The sequence below is a fragment of the Leptodactylus fuscus genome, chromosome 5 (assembly GCF_031893055.1).
Source record: "Leptodactylus fuscus isolate aLepFus1 chromosome 5, aLepFus1.hap2, whole genome shotgun sequence".
NCBI classification, from domain to species: Eukaryota; Metazoa; Chordata; class Amphibia; order Anura; family Leptodactylidae; genus Leptodactylus; species Leptodactylus fuscus.
This window is the reverse complement of record NC_134269.1, coordinates 130,688,913-130,708,862: the sequence shown is the minus strand read 5'-3', so window position 1 is coordinate 130,708,862 and position 19,950 is coordinate 130,688,913. Positions and strand designations below refer to the sequence as shown.

The window sequence follows — 19,950 nt, the reverse complement described above, 5'->3', positions numbered from 1 at the left end:
TCTTATTTTGATATGTCTTACTGTTTATAAAGGAAGGCAATTCATTCTAATTATTTTTGCATTGCTCGTATACATAATGACATATTGCATTCACTTCAATATTACAGTTTTAAATGGTATCTCTGTATATTTTCTTATTTGATAAAATCTAAGCCGCCATTATCTGCTTTTATTACAAAGTAAACCTTGTAAAAAAAACGGTTAAAGAGCATCCTGACATACTTGCAGTGTGATTCTTATACAAAGTGTTTTCCATTTCCATTGTTACTTCAAAAGGATCTTTACATTTAAAGCTAAAGGCCAAGACCCTGGTAGTATGGAAAAATCTTCAACATTATGACACTTGTAGAACTAGTAGGCAAGAAATTGTGAATCTCCATGTCATATGTGTAAGATATTCAGAGAGTAATATTGCCACCTAGAGGTGGAATGTTCTCAGTACTGTGAGGGCAAATAAACGCTATTTTCTGCTTTCTCTCTCTACACTACTAAATATTTTCAGAGTATTAGTATTTAAAAAGGTAAAAAAAAAATCAAAAAAGTACACGGCTAAAAAGGAATATTCATTAAAAATCTGTGTTTAAATGTGTTTTTTCAGCTGGAAATTTTCATTGACTTCTATTTACTGTATATAGTATATCCAAAAAACTGCAGAATTACTAAGCAGGTGCAAACAAAAAAAACAAAACAAAAACAAAAAACTTTACTATAAACTATTTGTTGCACATTTTGGTGGGACTTCTGAAAAAACAGTATTTTCTGAACGCTACTGTGTATCTTATTAAACACTTGATGACTACTAAAAACCTTTGCTCCTAACTTTACACACTCACAATAACACAATATAAAATTTCATATATATTGAAGGTATTTTACAGTACACTGAACATAAGAGCACTTGCCTATAGTTTACAGAGGTCTCAGGTTGTACTCTCAGATATTTATTTATCGCCTCCTCTTTACTCAATGTGGATTTTCCATTATTTATCTTTCCAGAAAATGAAAGTATGCTAAAAATCTGAGAAAAAAAAAAACAAGTTTTTAGATGAAGCTTCACTAAACACACAAAACTTTTTTTTTTTTTTTAAAGGGGTTTTCCCATCTCTTTGTTTCAGCAGCTTTTCCTGCTGTTTCCTCTTCTCACTACCTGTATCCCCCCCCCACTCCCAACCTCAACTTGCTGAATGGGACACTATGAGGTATCACAATACTTATGCAGATCAGATAATATATACATGCTTGTAGAGAAGGACTCATTATTATCTGTGTGTTTACATAGAGAGGTAACAGACTCGGCTTTATCAGCAAACTGCAATTGTCTGAACTGTTTGTCCTGTTGTCCTGCAGAGCTGTAGATAACAGTGAGAGCAGTGAGTGACATCACTTGTCCTATCACACAGGTCCAGCACTGTGGATACGCTGTATAAACAATGGGAGGAATAAGGTCACATAGCAGGCAAACAAAGCAGCATTGCAAAAGTAATATATTTAGGAAATGTCTTCAATTTAGATAAGCTGCCAGTATAGATAAGATCCTTGAGATGGGAATACCCCTTTAACCAGATACTGAAATGTATTACTTTTTCTTAATTTGTTTTTTTAATGTGTTTCTGATCGACAACTTATTTATTCTAGTTTCTGTACAATATTATGAGGGTTATCATCTTACCAGAGATTACACTATACTCTTAACAGCATTTAGTGATCTGCTTTACGGCATTTTAATGGCCATAGGCAGCAATATACTATAGACAAATCATGGTCTATGGGAGTCTTTTCTAGATATGCTCCTCCCAAGCAGATCATCATCTATCGTTAGTAACAGATGCAATGATGGGTCTAAGGTGTTATCTTCTACAGTAACCCTGTCATTCTGCTTTTAGGCCTAATGAGAAGTGTGAAAATTGCAGAATTTAGTATAAATTATATAGTTTAAATATAAAGACCAACATGGAAGATTAAAAATAAAATAAATACACTCTTAAAAAAATACTTTTTAACATAAAAATGTGGTAATAAATAAGTTAGCATTTTCTGGTGACACATTGGGGAAAGTTAATTCATCCCTCTACACCAGTTTTCTAGCGTAGAAGGATGACATTGTGGCACAAGATCTGTTCTTAGCCACAAAAACCCCTTTCAGGCACAGATAGAAAAACTGAATTTTGTTGCAGATTTTGCTGTGTGTGGTTTTTTTTTTTTTGAGCCAAAGCTAGCAGTGGATTTATTAGAAGGGAGCACAAATGCTTTCTTTTTAATTCACATTTCTTATAAAGCCACCTTTAGCATTGGCTGGCAAAGTGTTCCTCCCTCCTAAGCTGTAAAAGGAACAGGAAACTGCTCTGATTATTTAATATAAATATAGTTATTCACAGGGCTGAGCGATTATGACTTAACATGAAACTTGTGATTAATAAAGCATTTTTCCTAGATTATGATTATTGGCAATTATTTAGGTCACGAAGTATGAGTATGTATCGGATGAATACGCCAACTGATTTTGTTCGGACCAAACACGCTCGAACTAAAACTGCCATTATACTATGAGGTCTTCAGACACCAGAATATAATAAGAGGTAGCCCAGGGAAGGTGACTAAACAAAGTGTTATTCACTTCTACTGGGCCCAGGTGAAACTCCCTTACAATTTTCTGCCTGCTGATACATGGGACCACTGAGGACTATGATTGAGCTACAGTGGTCACGTGAAGGCATGACGCATAGACCCAAGCGTCACAATGCAGCATGTCCCACGTGACTGCAGTGGCCCAATCAGGCCTCATAGGTCCCTGACCTCAGTCTAAAAAACAAAAGAGAAGAGGGAGTTGTGCCAGAGTGGTGAGTAACGCTGTTTATTATGTCTGCTCACCTCACCTGCACCTCTGCTTATTTTACTCTGAGGTCTGAATAATAGCAGTTTTGTTTAGGACGTATTCAGTCTGAATGAAAAGCCAGGTGGAACCTCACAAATATTGTAATACCCGAACCTAACTGATGTGCACAAAATCACATGGGTTACCCGGGTTGATGTTTGGTTTCAGTTATTTTTCAATGAATTACCCAGCTCTAGTCATTCATATGCAAATAGGACATATTTCAGTTTACTAAGCATTTACAGTATCAGACTTTTTCAACCAGGGCTCTGAACACTAAGTTGACAGCAACTAATACCCAGAAACACAAAATGCAATTGTGTGAAGGCAGTGCTTAGGCACAATCTATTTTCAGCATGGGTATAGCAGAAGACAAATGGAACAATACGTTAGAGACATGTATAGTTATTATTGTACAATTAATAAACGTTACATTATGAGGAAATATTTTCAAAAGTATATAAAATAGAAATTACATTTAAAAGCATACCTCCAAATGGTTATTCTGTCTAGCTATATCAGCTGCTGAAGTTCCAGTTTTTGTTAATAACCCTACGTCAGCTCCCAGTTCTAGCATCTTTAAAACGGTGTTCTTACGTCCATTATGGGCTGCCCATGCCAATCCCTATGGGAGAAAAAAAAATGGAAGAAATATTAAAGGGACTGTCCAGAATAACTTGTTTTTTTGCAAAACCAGAGTTTGTGTTTGGCATTTTATTTTATTTATTTTTTACCTTCCCTGGCCTTGTTGCAAAAAAACAGGTTATTCTTTAAATTTCTTGAAATTGTGAACCAAAAATACATTTTTAATGGGCTAAGTTAAAGGGGTTACCCAGCTTCCAAAAAATTATATGTAAATACATCCACAGCAGTGCTAAATGCTCACCATTTTGCAGTCTTTACTTGACTTCATTTTAATTGCTGCCTTTAAAGGGATTATCCACACTTAGCATAAGCCATCAATATTAGATCTGCTGGGGTCCAAGTGCAGGGACCCCTCACAGATCAACTATTTCAGGACACCATGGCTCTGCATTGCTCATTTGCAGTACAAAGTGTAAATCAGCAGCTTTAGGTACTACAACATTATCCCAATTAAGTCTAAGGCCTAGCACACAATCCTCTACCTATTGCTATGACAATAGGTAATGCCACTAAAGGGACAGATAATAAGGCACAAGATCGTGCAGTCTCTTCCATGCCAAGCAGGCTGTTCCAATGATCTTCTATCAAGGGACAAGGTTTCCAGACTCATCGGATTTGCAAGGTCAACAGGGTCGGATGATGACCCTGATCCAACTGTCCCCTATCCTTGAAGATGGGAATTCCTCCCCTTCACAAGGTGAACTGGCTGATATAGATGGCAGCGACATAGAAGAAGTGACTTGCATGCAGACCAAACCTTGGCAGAAGTCAAAAGCCACTGCCTTCAGGTGGGCACACAGAGATGGATTGAGAAATTTATACTTTCTGACAGGACTTAAAGCGGTTGGCCACTTTCAGACCAATATTGAGAGGCAAATGTTATTGTTTGTGTAATAAAAAGTTGTACAATTCCCCCCTCCCCCCCCTTCCCTTTTCTCTTCTTCTTTTTCCACTCTCTCCTTTTCTCTTTTCTTTTCTCTTTTCTCCCTACCGCTTGTTCGGAGCTAGATTTAGTACATCCTCTTGAGCTGATAATGCTACGTATGTCAATTCTTTGATCTTGCTATGTGGCACAAGTATGTTTGTAAAATTTTTGTATCGACATTTTGCTACTATTTGATTTGTCTTATTGCTCCTTTATTACTTGCTTGTATGTTCTTTTACAAATGTTGAAAAACCCAATAAAACGTTTGAATTGAAAAAAAAAAAAAAAGTTGTACAATTGCCCAATATACTTTCTGTATCAATTCCTCACAGTTTTCTAGATCTCTGCTTGCTGTCATTCATTCTGTTACCTCTAGTGCAGTGGTCCCCAACCTTTTTTCCACCAGGGACCAGTTTCAGCAAGATAATTTTTCTATGGCCTGGTGGAGGCGGGAAGGGGTGTGGTTGGGACGAGGTTAAGCATGGGGATGTAGATTAGAATCATGTACATATAAAAACACAAGAGAAAGTGCAAACTAAATATAATAAAAATAATATAATGTGACTCAAGTCACCATAAGGCAGAATCAGTGGGAGCACTGAGCTCGTTTCCCTGCAATGAGATGGTCCCATCTAGGAGTGATGGGAGACAGTGACACACGAAGTGTGTTCCTTATGTTCAGTCTACTTTGTAATCTCGTTTTGGTTGCTGTCATTGCAGAACACCTTGCATAGTACTAGAATCCCGGACATACAGCGGGTCCCGGATCAACCCCGCACTTTGCTCACCTTATCCCAATGAGCAACAACCAAGCATCAGTGTTGTGGCACTCGCTGACTCCACAGCAGCTGTTGACTCCTCGCCGCCAGTATGCGGACCGGTGCAACATGCCCCACGGCCCGTTACTGGTCCGCGGACCGGTGGTTGGGGACCCCTGCTCTAGTGGGTAAAACTCTGACCATGGTCATGTGATTTACGGTCCATGATCATGTGATGAGCACACAGGTGCCGCTCGTTATAGTCACAGCACAGTAATCAGACAGCTGCCTGGTAATCAACTGTACACCTGTGTGCTCATCACATGACCATGGTCAGACTTTTATCCACTAGAACAGGGGTCTCAAACTCAATTTACGCAGGGGTCGCTGGAGGTAGAGTCTGGGTAAGGCTGGGCCACATCAGGTTTTCCACAAGCTATGCTCACCGCAGCAAATTTAGCTCCACCCATTTTTATGTCTCCGCCCATTCTTATTCATTTTTCATGTGCCCCACACAGTATAATCCTCCTACAGTCACCCATACATTATATGTTCCCACATTATAATGTTCCCTTCCAACTACCCCACAGTATTAAGTCCCTCTCCTGGTGCCCCAGTTTAAACTAGCAGAAACTAGAGGGGACATGAAACTGGGGCAGCTGGAGGGGGACATAAAACAGTGGGGGTAGTTGGAGGGGGGCAATAAATTAATGGCAGCTGAAGTGGGACATTAAACTGGGGGCAACTAGAGGGGGACATTAAACTCGGGAGGCTAGAAGCAGACATTAAACCGTAGGGGTAGCTGGACGTGACAATAAACTGGGGACAAATAGAGGCAGACAGGTCCCCCTCGAGCTACTCCCACGGTTTACTGCCCCCTCCAGTTGTCCCCAGTTTAAGTGCCCCCCTTCATCTACCCCCAGTTTCATCTCCCCCCACCATTTCTCCCCCAGTTTGATATCCCCCTTCATTTGCCCCATTTTATGCCCCCTCTCCATCTGTCCCCAGTTTCATGTGCCCCCTCCATCTGCCCCAGTTTCATGTGCCCCCTTCATCTGCCGCCATTTTCATGTCCCCCCTCCATCTGTCACCATTTTCATGCTCCCCCTCATCTCTGTCCCCAGTTTCATGTTCCCCTTCCATCTGCCCCCAGTTTCATGTTCCCCTTCCATCTGCCCCCAGTTTCATATCCCCCCTTCATCTGCCCCCATTTTCATGTCCCCCCCCTCCATCTGTCCCCATTTTCATGCTCCCCCTCATCTCTGCCCCCAGTTTCATGTCCCCCCCTCCATCTGTCCCCATTTTCATGCTCCCCCTCATCTCTGCCCCCAGTTTCATGTTCCCTTTCCATCTGTGGCCCCAGTTTCATGTCCCCCCTCCATCTCTGCCCCTAGGTTACTGACATACACACACTCCACTCTGCATCTCACATTCCTCTCAGTACTACATCTCTTCATCTTCCGGCCGGCAGACTAAGGCACGCCTCCCTAGTCATGTGACATCTGACATGTCACACAGGTCCTTGAGTTTTAAACTTCAGTAGTACTAGCGTTCCACTGATCACCCATCACTTTCTATTGCTGTTATAAGAGCGGGGGAGTGATCAGAGGAAAGTTTAAGTAAAACACTAAAGGGACATAGCGGGACATGCAGGGAGCTGCGCGGGGGCTACAAACTATCGTCCTGAGGGTAAGAGAATGAATGACAGCAAGCAGAGACATAGAAAACCGTGAGGAATTGATACAGAAAGTATATTGCAAATTGTCTATCCTTTTATTGTACAAATGATAACATTTGTTTCTAAATATTGGTCTGAAAGTGGCCAACCCCTTTAACCATTTACCTACCAAAGGTCTCTGGAAAATTTGCACCTCTAGTAGCCAGAGCAATTTTCACAGTTTTGAGATGGATAAATCAAACCTAAATTGCAACATTAAAAAGTCATCCACCACCACCCCCCAAACCTATATATTTTCTTAAAGTAGACACCTGCAGCATTGTCTCAATGCCACTTGTTACTATGTACGAACAGGCACCTTCATGCAATTTTGATGAAAAAAATGCAAATAAATGTACATTAGTTGTTAGAAGTGGAAAACAAACAATAAATTATATGCACAAAAGCTCCTAAAAATAAGAGTTCAACATGTGCAGAGTTCATTCATATCACTATGGCCTAAACCCACATACACGTGTCTTCAGAAAATCGCTAGAATTGGAAGGAACAAAAATCTGCTTTGAAGTTGGAAATCTTAAAGTGTCATCCTATAAAATGTAGGGATTACACACCGCAAAAAGCAAGTGAAGCCCCAAACCCTATATATTTTTTAAAAGTAGACAACCTGAAGATTACATACAGTGCCTTGAGAAAGTATTCGCCCCCTTGAACTTTTCAACCTTTTGCCACATTTCAGGCTTCAAACAAAGATATCAAATTTTAATTTTTTGGGGAAGAATCAACAAGTGAGACACAATTGTGAAGTGGAGCGAAATTTATTGGATATTTTAAACTTTTTTAACAAATAAAAAACTAAAAAGTGGGGTGTGCAAACTTATTCGGCCCCTTTTCATTCAGTGCAGCAAACTCACTCCGTTCAGTTCAGTGAAGATCTCTGAATGATCCAATATTGTCCTAAATAACTGATGATGATAAATAGAATCCACCTGTGTGTAACCAAGTCTCTGTATAAATGCATCTGCTCAGTGATAGGCTCAGGGTTCTGTTTAAAGCACAGACAGCATCATGAAGACCAAGGAACACGCCAGGCAAGTCCGAGATACTGCTGTGGAGAAGTTTAAAGCTGGATTTGGATACAAAAAGATTTCCCAAGCTTTAAACATCTGAAGGAGCATTGTGCAAGCAATCATATTGAAATGGAAGGAGTATCAGACCACTGCAAATCTACTAAGACCCGGCAGTCCCTCTAAACTTTCATCTCAAACAAGGAGAAGACTGATCAGAGATGCAGCCAAGAGGCCCATGATCACTCTGGATGAACTGCAGAGATCTACAGCTGAGGTGGGAGAGTCTGTCCATAGGACAACAATCAGTTGTACAGTGCACAAATCTGGCTTTTATGGTAGAGTGGCAAGAAGAAAGCCATTTCTCAAAGATATCCCTACAAAGTCTTGTTTAAAGTTTGTCACAAGCCACTTGGAAGACACACCAAACATGTGGAAGAAAGTGCTCTGGTCAGATGAAACCAAAATGGACCTGTTAGGCGTAAAAGCAACACAGCTCATCACCCTGAACACACCATCCCTACTGTCAAACATGGTGGTGGCAGCATCATGGTTTGGGCCTGCTTTTCTCCAGCAGGGACAGGGAAGATGGTTAAAATTAATGGGAAGATGGATGGAGCCAAATACAGGACCATTCTGGAAGAAAACCTGTTGGAGACTGCAAAAGACCTGAGACTGGAACGCATATTTAACTTCCAACAAGACAATGATCCAAAACAAAGCAAAATCTTCAATGGAATGGTTCACAAATAAAGGTATCCAGGTGTTAGAATGGCCAAGTCAAAGTCCAGACCTGAATCCAATCGAGAATCTGTGGAAAGAGCTGGAAACTGCTGTTCAAAAACGCTCCATCCAACCTCACTGAGCTCCAGCTGTTTTGCAAGGGAGACAAAACCCAAGCGACTTGCAGCTGTAATCGCAGCAAAAGGTGGCGCCACAAAGTATTAACACAAGGGGGCAAAATAATCTTGCACGCCCCACTTTTCAGTTTTTTATTTGTTTAAAAAGTTTAAAACATCCAATAAATTTCGGTCTCTATCACTTTATGCCCTTAATAGACACTCAGCATAGTAAATTCAGTGTGATAAGAAGCCATCCCCTCTAGCAAGAAAGAGGCATTATGGGAAATGTAGTCTGCATTAGGAGAACCATATCCAAATAGGTGTACACAAGACATAAACTAGATTCTTTACACTATTATCTTTTGGTTTTGAATGGATACATTAATTGGCATATCCACAGGAGGTAGGATGCAGATCCCACCATATTAGTAGTTCTCTGAGAAAGAGAGCATGTATGAGCAACACCATTTAGGCCATAATTATTTTTAAAAAATATTCCTCCTTTTTTTTAGCCTCAGTAGTCTATTTCCACTATATACTATCTGCAGTTTTTGCAGGAATAGGTATGGCTATTAATCTATGACATAAGACTACACACTCAAATACATAAAAGACAGGAAACAAAGTAATTCCTTGTTTCTCTGATACTCAGAAAAGTCATTTCTCACATGTCAAGAACGATATCTTTAGCTTTATATTAATGTGTGTCATTCATCTTAAAAAGCAGTGACAACTAATGGCACCACGTTTAAGAGAATGCATTTCTCAGATTTACAACATATACATTAGCAAATATGGTAAACATAAAAATGCACTAAACGCTTCACAGTAAACCAATTCATGAGCCACTCCAATGACACAACTCCATTGTCATTTAAAATGTAAATGCAATTTTACAATACTTTAAACAAATACTTTTCTGTAGGATGGTGTTTGGGCTATATTTTTGTAATATACTTTATCAAAACTATGCTACTTATTTTTTCAAGTCCTTCCCGTACAGGCACCTTTTGATTTTCGCATTTGACGATGCCTTCCAAGAGCCAAAACTTTTATTTTTCCATTGACAGAGCCATATAAGCATTTCTTTTGCTATAAATTGTACTTCCTAGCGGTACTATTTAATATTCTGTATGTACTCTGTATGATGCAATGGGAAGCTGAAAATTCCAATTCCAGGGATGCCAAATATATATATATATATATATATATATATATATATATATATATATATTTTATTTTATTTTTAAACCCCTTTAAAAAAAAAAAAAAAAAAAAAATCCAAATTTCAACACAACCCGCCAGAAGAAAAGAAGATGAAGGCGTGGAAGAAAGAGCCCAGGAGGACGTCGCTGGAAGAAGACACCAGATGTGTGACTCATAGGGAATAATTCTGATGATAGAGCCCCTTTGGTCTGAATTGACAGATCCGCCGTTAAATGCAGTTGAGGTAAGGTGGGGTGGAACAGTAGCTTCTGAGACAGGAGGTCGTCTTTCAGAGAAAGAGGCCAAGGAGCAACCACCAGAAGGAACATGAAATCTGTGTATCAGGCCCTGCAGAGCTAATCTGTAGCCATCAGGATGGCTAGAACCCCCTCGGTCTTGAGTTTCTTGAGAAACTGAAGGAGAAGAGGAGGGAACAGGAACAGAAGAGGGAAATCTGACAATGGATTCACAAGAGCGTACGTGGTGATAGCCCGAGGGTCCCGGGACCTGGCCACATAGTGATGGAGCTTATAGATCAGACAGAAGGCGAAGATGTCAACATCTGGCACACCCTACTGGAGCACAACTGGAAAAATATCTGCTGGTGAAGCAACCACTCGCTCCAAGCTGAGCATTTCTCGACTTAGGTAGTCTGCTGCTCAATTATCCACGCCTGAAATGTATATTGCCAACAGGGCTGACACATGATGCTCCGCCCAAAGAAGAGAGCGGGAGGCTTCTTGCATAGCTGCTCAGTTCCTGGTGCCCACTTGTTGGGTCAAGGTGACTGCAGAAGAACACCCCTTCCCTTGGGAGATCCCTCAATGAAGCTCTTGCCGAAGCTAGGGAGGCGAGAAGATCAGCCGTTCGAGGCTGGATGGAAACTTTTCCCAGCGGCCAGAATCGCCAATTACAGTAGAAACAAGTGGAATTGAGTATAAGGAATAGTCTCAAAAGTCAAACCCATTGTGTCCAGAACCCAAAAGCAGAACTGAAAAGGACATGGAGAGTTCCTCCAAAGGTGGGAGCTTCCAGATCAGATCAGATGGGCAAAGATCTCTGACTCCAGGAGGAGAACCTTGCCCTGGTGAGTATCGAGGATCATGTCAAAGTATTCCATATACCGAGAAGGTACAAGACAGGAGGATTTTTCTTTGATGAGCCATTCAAATTGGCAATGGAGGTCCAAGGTGATGCATAAGCTGGTCAAATTGTCCAGCTTGGAGGAGGCTTTCACCAGGAGGTAGTTCAAGTATGGAATCATGGCAACTCTTCTGGAGCTGAAGATAGCCATGAGGAAAACCATCACATGAAACTGAAAATGACATGAACCCACTGCGAACAAAGAAAACGCAGATGGAATAGCACAATGGTAACGCGGAGGTAGGTGTCGCAAATGTGAATGGACAAAAGAAATTTGCAAGTCTCTAGGGATGCCACCACTACCCAGAGGGACTCCATGCAGAACCTGCAGACACAGATAAAGCAATTGAGACCATTGAAGTTTTGGGATGGATGGTGAACAGGTTTACGAAAAAACCTTGAAAACGATATGACATGGGGAGAGGGATAAATGATGCCCTCACGTTGTAGAGACAGCATGTAAAAAGGTGGGCACTCGGGTGGGAGAAGAAGGGAAAGTGAACGGAAAAAAAAAATCTTCTGTGACGAATGGTCAAGAACTTAATGCAGTAACCATTGAGATCACCTCTCATTCCCAGGAATCTTCGACGCTGGCAAGGCAGATCTCCTGGAAGTGAGGAAAGACCTTCAATCACAGAAGGACTTGAAAGAGGAAGGCTTGAAAACCTTGGTATAGGACTGCCAAGCAAGTCTGGCCTTGAAGGAAGGATTCTTGAAGAGGGAGTCCTTTCGTGGCTCTACCTCTCACTCTGGAGGGCAAATGCTAAGAACAACTGGAGAAGGTTGTCTGGCACTTAGAATGCCTCTAAGGGAGAACTTTTCCTCCCTGTAGCCTCAGATATGAGCTTCTCCAGGCCTTTGCCAAAAACCCTGCCCTTTTCATCCAGAGATAATGGAATGGATAGCTTAAAGACAGATTCAGAATTCCACAAGTGGATACAAACAGTGCGGCGGATTGCCTCTTCATTGGCTGACACCCTGGCAGAACGGTGAGCCGTCTCCAGAGAGGCATCGCACAGATGGTTCGAAGTGTTCAGAATTTGGGAAACAAGCTGCTGATTCTACTCATGGGGACTCCAGCCTCTTCTGAAACTGGTTGGCCCAAGAAATTAAGGCCTTGCTGACTCAAGGTGCAGCAAAGGAAGACCACAGGGAGGAGCCAGCCGTTACAAAGGCCATCTTGGAGACAGAGCTCACTATCTTGAGCAAAGGATCTCAGAGAGTCCGCCAAAAGTAGAATTGTAGCCTGGGAAAGCTTAGCTATCGTGGGGTGCACCGCCGGAGGCTCTGACCACTTACAGACACTGCTCTGGAAAAAGAAGTACTGGAAAAGGGGCAATGGTAGAGAAGGAGGTGGAATTAGTGAAAATCTTCGTTTGTGCAACTTTCTTAGGGACTTGAGTCCTTTTAGTGCAAAGCCAAATGTACTTTTTACTTTATCGCTTTTAATTTAAATTACCTTCCCTGGACTTGGATTCCTGTACTCTTTGGCTCTTCTGCTTGACGTCAACGACCGGACTCGGGCATCATTATGACTCATGGCGACCACATAAGCCCTGAGGCCCTATCAGCAGTCTGTGACGTCAGGCAGACACGCCGAAGAGGGCCAAGGAGCCACGTTGGAGTCCAAGGAAGGAAAGTAACATTGTTTATTGTGCTTTGTCACCACCCCCTGGGCCTCCGCTTACTATATTCTGGAGTCGGAAGAGATCCCACAATATAATAAAAGCAGTTTCGGTTTGGATGTATTTGGTCTGAAGGAAACCGCTGGGTCAATTTGCCCAAGTAACGCCCAATCAGGGACTCTGGCTGATGTGCCAGGGAAATATGCCTCAAGTTCCAAAAAAGGTCCGGGGTTGCCGACCCATGGCCTAGATACTTTGCATTGTAATAGGAATGTGGCTCATCAGGAAATACAGTAGAGCAGAGAATACTTGCTTAAGACCTGTTATATACTGCTTAGATGGTGAACAACATCAAATTGATTACTTGAAATGTCAAAAGATTAAAGGATGGAGATAAGAGTGGAACGGTTAGAAACTTTGTTCAACCTCATCATTCAGTAATTCTATGTTTGCAAGTGACCCATATGACTTAGGAAACCACATGTACTCTGGGGGGGCCGTGGATAGGCCAGCAGTTTCATATGGCCTACTCCAGATAAGTCAGTATTCTCTTCCATTGATCTATACCCATGCTTCAGAAATAGACACACATGGGAGATATATTTGTTTATACAGTAAATTGTAGTGCACCCGCCGTGTTATTAATCTGGAAAGGTGTTGCAGAGGATATTGCGTTTCACTACATGTGCCCGTGCCTTCCTTGGTTCCTTCTGGGTGACTTTAACCCCTTCCCACCTTAAGTATTACATTTTTTGTTTTTGACTCCCCATCCTCCAAACCCCATAATTTCTTTATTTTTATGTTCAGAGAGCAAAATGGGGGCTTAATGTTTGCAAGACAAATTGTACTTTGCAATGGTACCATTTATTATTCCATACGATGTACTAGGTAGGTGATTTACACCCTAGAGTCCTGAAAGAGATAGCAGAGGAAATAACAGAACCCCTTGCTATAATCTTCGGTAAGTCATGGGAAACAGGAGTGGTCCCTTTAGATTGGAAAAGGGCAAATGTTGTCCCCATCTACAAAAAGGGGAAAAGGGACGATCCAGGAAATTACAGGCCGGTAAGTCTGACCTCGATAGCAGGAAAAATCTTTGAGCAAATTGTCAAGGAACATTTACTTCGGTACCTGGATGGGAAGGCATTAATTAACCAGAGCCAGCACGGCTTTATGACCAATAAATCTTGTCAGACTAACCTGATTTCCTTCTACAACAAAATCACTGAATGGTTGGACCAAGGGAATGCCGTGGACATAGTATATCTTGACTTCAGTAAGGCATTTGATAAAGTATCACATAACCTTCTTATTGAAAAAATGATTAAGTATGGCTTTGACAAAAAATCAGTTAGGTGGATTCACAACTGGCTTAATGATCGGGCACAACGAGTAATACTAAATGGCTACACATCGAACTGGAAGAAAGTCAAAAGCGGGGTGCCGCAGGGCTCTGTTCTGGGCCCAGTACTTTTTAATATCTTTATAAATGATCTGGACGATGGAATTATTGGGGAACTCATAAAATTTGCAGATGATACGAAGATAGGAGGAATAGCCAACACTAGAGAGGAGAGAGAGTGTATTCAAAAGGACTTAGACACACTGGAACAATGGGCTGAGGCGAACAAAATGCTATTTAACAGGGACAAATGCAAAGTTCTACATCTGGGTAACAGAAATGTAAAAAACATATATAGTATGGGAGGAATAGAACTAAGTGATAGCATAAAGGAAAAGGACTTGGGCATAATAGTAGATCACAAATTCAACATGAGCCAACAGTGCGGTGCTGCTGCAAAAAAGGCTAATAAAATTCTGGGATGTATTAAGTCAAGCATTGAATCTAGATCAAGAGAGGTCATTATTCCGCTGTACTCTTCCCTGGTCAGACCACACCTGGAATACTGTGTACAGTTCTGGGCGCCTCAATTCAAGAAAGACATCAATATATTGGAGCAAGTCCAGAGAAGAGCAACCAAAATGGTGGAAGGTCTGCAAACCATGTCCTATGAGGAGCGGCTAAAAGAACTGGGATTGTTTAGTTTGCAGAAGAGAAGGCTGAGGGGAGATTTAATAGCAGTCTACAAATATCTGAAAGGTAGTCACAGTGCAGAGGGATATACCCTATTCTCATTAGCACAAGGAAGTACAAGAAGCAATGGGATGAAACTAAAGGGAAAGAGATACAGATTAGACATTAGGAAAAACTTTCTGACAGTGAGGGTAGTGAGAGAGTGGAATAAGCTGCCACGGGAGGTGGTGGGCGCTCCATCAATGGAAATCTTCAAGCGGAATCTGGATAAACATATAGCTGGGATGATTTAGGAAAACCTGCACTCGCAGGGGGGTTGGACCCGATGGCCCTTGAGGTCCCTTCCAACTCTACCATAAGAATAAGAATATAAATAAAATTCAGAATGGGATGCAATTGGGGAAAAAGTGCATTTAAGCAACTTTCTTACGGGGTTCTTTTACATGGTGTTCATTGTGTAGCCAAAATGACATGTCACTTGTATTCTATGGGTCGGTCCGATTCCAGTGATCCCAAATTTATATTCATTTTCTTTACGTTTTAACCCCTTAAAAAAATCCAGTGTTGCAAAATTTTTCTTTTTTTCTTATTCTGCCATTTGTAACTTTTGGATATTTTCTTGTATGCCTAGGTTTGGAGTTTATTTTGTTGTTGGGCCCAATGTACTTTTTAGTCACACCATTTTGGGGAAGGTCTCTGTCTATGAGAGGTGAAACAATGAAAAAAAGAGAGTGGTTCACACTCCTGATCTAACTCGCCCCCTCACCATACGGGAAAAATAAATTACCGTATATACTCGAGTATAAGCCGAATTTTTCAGCCCAGTTTTTGTGCTGAAAAAGCCCCCCTCGGCTTATACTCGAGTCAGCAAAAAAAAAAAAAAAAAAAAAAAAAAATCGCCCTTTGTTTCTTGGATGTTGGTAGTTTTCCCTCAGAGATGCAGGACGTTCTGGGACAGATTGTGCTCGCAGCTCGGGCCATGATCGCTCGTCAGTGGAAGTCCGCTCTTTGTTTGACCTTAGCTGAACTATTTCACCATGTGAACTTGGCATGTACCCTGGAACGTCTGTTGTCTAACAAAAATCATACTTACGCCAAGTTTCGATCCCAGTGGTCTCTCTGGATTTCGTATGTGGAGTCTAATAAGGGTGTTCTTTCTCCTCGGCCTCAGGCCGCCCCCATGGGGACCCCTTGATCACTATTTACCTACTATGTTGATATCCCAGGTGGCTTTATTTTATTTTATTTTTTGGATGTATTTTGTGTTTCTTTGGTATTGTAATCAGGTATGTGGTTATTGGAGATGAGCGAACACTAAAATGTTCGAGGTTCGAAATTCGATTCGAACAGCCGCTCACTGTTCGAGTGTTCGAATGGGTTTCGAACCCCATTATAGTCTATGGGGAACATAAACTCGTTAAGGGGGAAACCCAAATTCGTGTCTGGAGGGTCACCAAGTCCACTATGACACCCCAGGAAATGATACCAACACCCTGAAATGACACTGGGACAGCAGGGGAAGCATGTCTGGGGGCATAAAAGTCACTTTATTTCATGGAAATCCCTGTCAGTTTGCGATTTTCGCAAGCTAACTTTTCCCCATAGAAATGCATTGGCCAGTGCTGATTGGCCAGAGTACTCGGAACTCGACCAATCAGCGCTGGCTCTGCTGGAGGAGGCGGAGTCTAAGATCGCTCCACACCAGTCTCCATTCAGGTCCGACCTTAGACTCCGCCTCCTCCGGCAGAGCCAGCGCTGATTGGCCGAAGGCTGGCCAATGCATTCCTATGCGAATGCAGAGACTTAGCAGTGCTGAGTCAGTTTTGCTCAACTACACATCTGATGCACACTCGGCACTGCTACATCAGATGTAGCAATCTGATGTAGCAGAGCCGAGGGTGCACTAGAACCCCTGTGCAAACTCAGTTCACGCTAATAGAATGCATTGGCCAGCGCTGATTGGCCAATGCATTCTATTAGCCCGATGAAGTAGAGCTGAATGTGTGTGCTTAGCACACACATTCAGCTCTACTTCATCGGGCTAATAGAATGCATTGGCCAATCAGCGCTGGCCAATGCATTCTATTAGCTTGATGAAGCAGAGTGTGCACAAGGGTTCAAGCGCACCCTCGGCTCTGATGTAGCAGAGCCGAGGGTGCACAAGGGTTCAAGTGCACCCTCGGCTCTCCTACATCAGAGCCGAGGGTGCGCTTGAACCCTTGTGCAGCCTCGGCTCTGCTACATCAGAGCCGAGGGTGCGCTTGAACCCTTGTGCACACTCTGCTTCATCAAGCTTATAGAATGCATTGGCCAGCACTGATTGGCCAGAGTACGGAATTCGGCCAATCAGCGCTGGCCAATGCATCCCTATGGGAAAAAGTTTATCTCACAAAAATCACAATTACACACCCGATAGAGCCCCAAAAAGTTATTTTTAATAACATTCCCCCCTAAATAAAGGTTATCCCTAGCTATCCCTGCCTGTACAGCTATCCCTGTCTCATAGTCACAAAGTTCACATTCTCATATGACCCGGATTTGAAATCCACTATTCGTCTAAAATGGAGGTCACCTGATTTTGGCAGCCAATGACTTTTTCCAATTTTTTTCAATGCCCCCGGTGTCGTAGTTCCTGTCCCACCTCCCCTGCGCTGTTATTGGTGCAAAAAAGGCGCCAGGGAAGGTGGGAGGGGAATCGAATTTTGGCGCACTTTACCACGCGGTGTTCGATTCGATTCGAACATGGCGAACACCCTGATATCCGATCGAACATGTGTTCGATAGAACACTGTTCGCTCATCTCTAGTGGTTATGTTGTTTATGTCATTGTTTGGTTTTCTCGTTCTTTTCTGTTCCTATTCAGTCTCCCCTATTTCTCTTTTTCTTGTTTCTTTCCTGTTCCCTTCTGGTTGTATTCCCCTTTTCATTCCTTTCCTGTCTTCTCGTAGAATTGGTGTCTTTGTAGCGTTTGTATATCTGGTCCTTTGGTCTTTGTATGTTTGGTCATGTTTGTGTCATCCATATATTTGGGTTGCAGCCCGAAGTTCCAGCTTACAATTCCTTTTCTACTGCTTAGACTTATGCCGATTCTTCTTATGTTTGTAATTGCTTTTTTATTATATTGTAAAAGTTTTCTTCTTTTCAATAAAAATCATATTTAAAATAAAAAAAAAAAAAATCTAGCTTGTACAATGTGAAGACAAAAACCCTAAAAGTCGCCAAATCATTAGGACATAAGTGGCTGCGACTAGAAGGAAATGTATAAGCTGTGCGAGCGTTTTCTTATTTAGAGCTTATGAGAGATAATACACTAGTGCTGATCCCCCAGAATGCCCCTCTTCCCCGTCCGTGTCATAGGAGCTAGTGGGAAAATAGAATGGGATTTGGTGTACCCAATTTACTCCGCACAGCTTACATATTCACTTCGGGGTTACTAATAGAGATGAGAGAGTACTGTTCGGATCAGCCGATCCGAACAGCACGCTCGCATAGAAATGAATGGACGTAGCCGGCACGTGGGGGGTTAAGCGGCTGGCCGCCATCAAAGCGGAAGTACCAGGTGCATCCATTCATTTCTATGGAGCGTGCTGCTCGGATCGGCTGATCCGAACAGTACTCGCTCATCTCTAGTTACTAATGCTCGCTACACCACTTGATAAATTCTTTGAGGGGTGCGGTTTTCAAAATGTGGTCACTTTCTAGAGGTTTCCACTGTTTTGACTCCTCAAGAGCTTTGTAAATGCGACATGGTTCCTGAAACTGATCACAGCCAGATCTGTGCTCTAAAAGCTCCTTGGCGCGCCTTCCCTTCTGCGTCTCGCTGTGCGTCCATATATTAGTTTACACCCACAAGTGGGGTACTATGGTAGTCGGGAGAACTTGCATAACAAATTGTGGGATGCGTTTTCTCCTTTAACCCCTTGTGAATGTGCAAATTCTAGGGCTAAACGAAAATATTAGTAAAATCAAATTTTAAAATTTCACCTCCAATTTGTATTAATTCCTGTTAAGCACTTATAGGGTTAAATTACTAGGTATATGCTGCTTTGGCTTATTTAAGGGGTGCCGTTTTGAAACTGGGGTGATATATGGGGGGCTTTAATACAAGGGTCTTTCAAAACTCCTTCATAACTGGATTAGTCCCTTTAAAAAATGGGTTTTGGAAATTTCTTGAAAATTATGAATATTGTTGTTTCACTTGTAAATCTTATAATGTCTGTAAAAACTAAAAGGGTGACTAAAGTTTGATGCCGACATAAAGCAGAGATCTGGGACATGAGATTTATGATATAATTTTGGCGGTCTATCTGTATGCGATGCACATTATTTCAAACTTTATAAAATGCATATTTTTCAAAATTTCCACCAAATTTCTTATTTTTTCATAATTAAACACAAAACATATCAACCAAAATTTACCACTAACAAGAAGTATAATGTGTTACGAGAAAACAATCTCAAAATCACTTTGGTAAGTTAAAGCGTTCCAAAGTTATTGCCACATAAAGTGACACATGTCAGTTTTGAAAAATCGAGCTTGGTCAGGAAGTCAAAAAGTGCGATCGGTGGGAAGGGGTTAAAGGGGTTTTCCCATCTGAGTCTTTCAGCAGTCTGTCTGCAGTATCTGTTCCTCTCACTTCCTGTATTTCTCCTGCTAAATGGCTGGAGAAGTCTCACAAAACTTCGGCATATCAGATAATATGTAGATGATCATACAGAATGGACTCTTTATTATCTGTGTAAAAACAGTGCAAACAAACAAAAGGCACAAATACTGAATTTCAACTATAAAGTGCAAAAAATGTTGTCAAAAAGACAGTACATTTGTGGTAAGGTCCCATTATGATTTACTAAAGGTGCTTTTTTCCTGCGGGTCTACTTTGGTGATGTTTGGAACTTGAATAGGTTTTCTTCTGCTTTACTATTAGACTCTGCCTTGTTCATTATTATGCACACACTTGGTCACTTTTCTTTACTGCCATTTTTTTCAGAAAGGTTGATGTTCTATATATCTATTATATATATAACCTGTTACATTGTAGTCCCTGCACCCTAATTATATGGTTTTGGTTGAGGGATTTATGGTTTATATTTTTACAAACATGCTATATTGAGACATTGTCTCTTGAATAACTTAGAGCAGCATTGTATGTTTAT

The 19,950-nt window shown here is 41.5% G+C and overlaps 1 protein-coding gene across 1 annotated transcript in view; it reads right to left on the bottom strand.

The window, feature by feature from the left end:
- ASZ1 (ankyrin repeat, SAM and basic leucine zipper domain containing 1) overlaps positions 1 to 19,950 on the bottom strand; it is a 78,836-nt gene that overhangs the window by 32,181 nt on the left and 26,705 nt on the right. Inside the window, exons 6-7 of the mRNA XM_075275867.1 lie at positions 3,363 to 3,497; positions 903 to 1,018 (exon numbers count right to left, since the gene is read on the bottom strand). Of these exons, the coding sequence (XP_075131968.1) occupies positions 903 to 1,018; positions 3,363 to 3,497 (251 nt within the window). The remainder of the gene's footprint in view (positions 1 to 902; positions 1,019 to 3,362; positions 3,498 to 19,950) is intronic.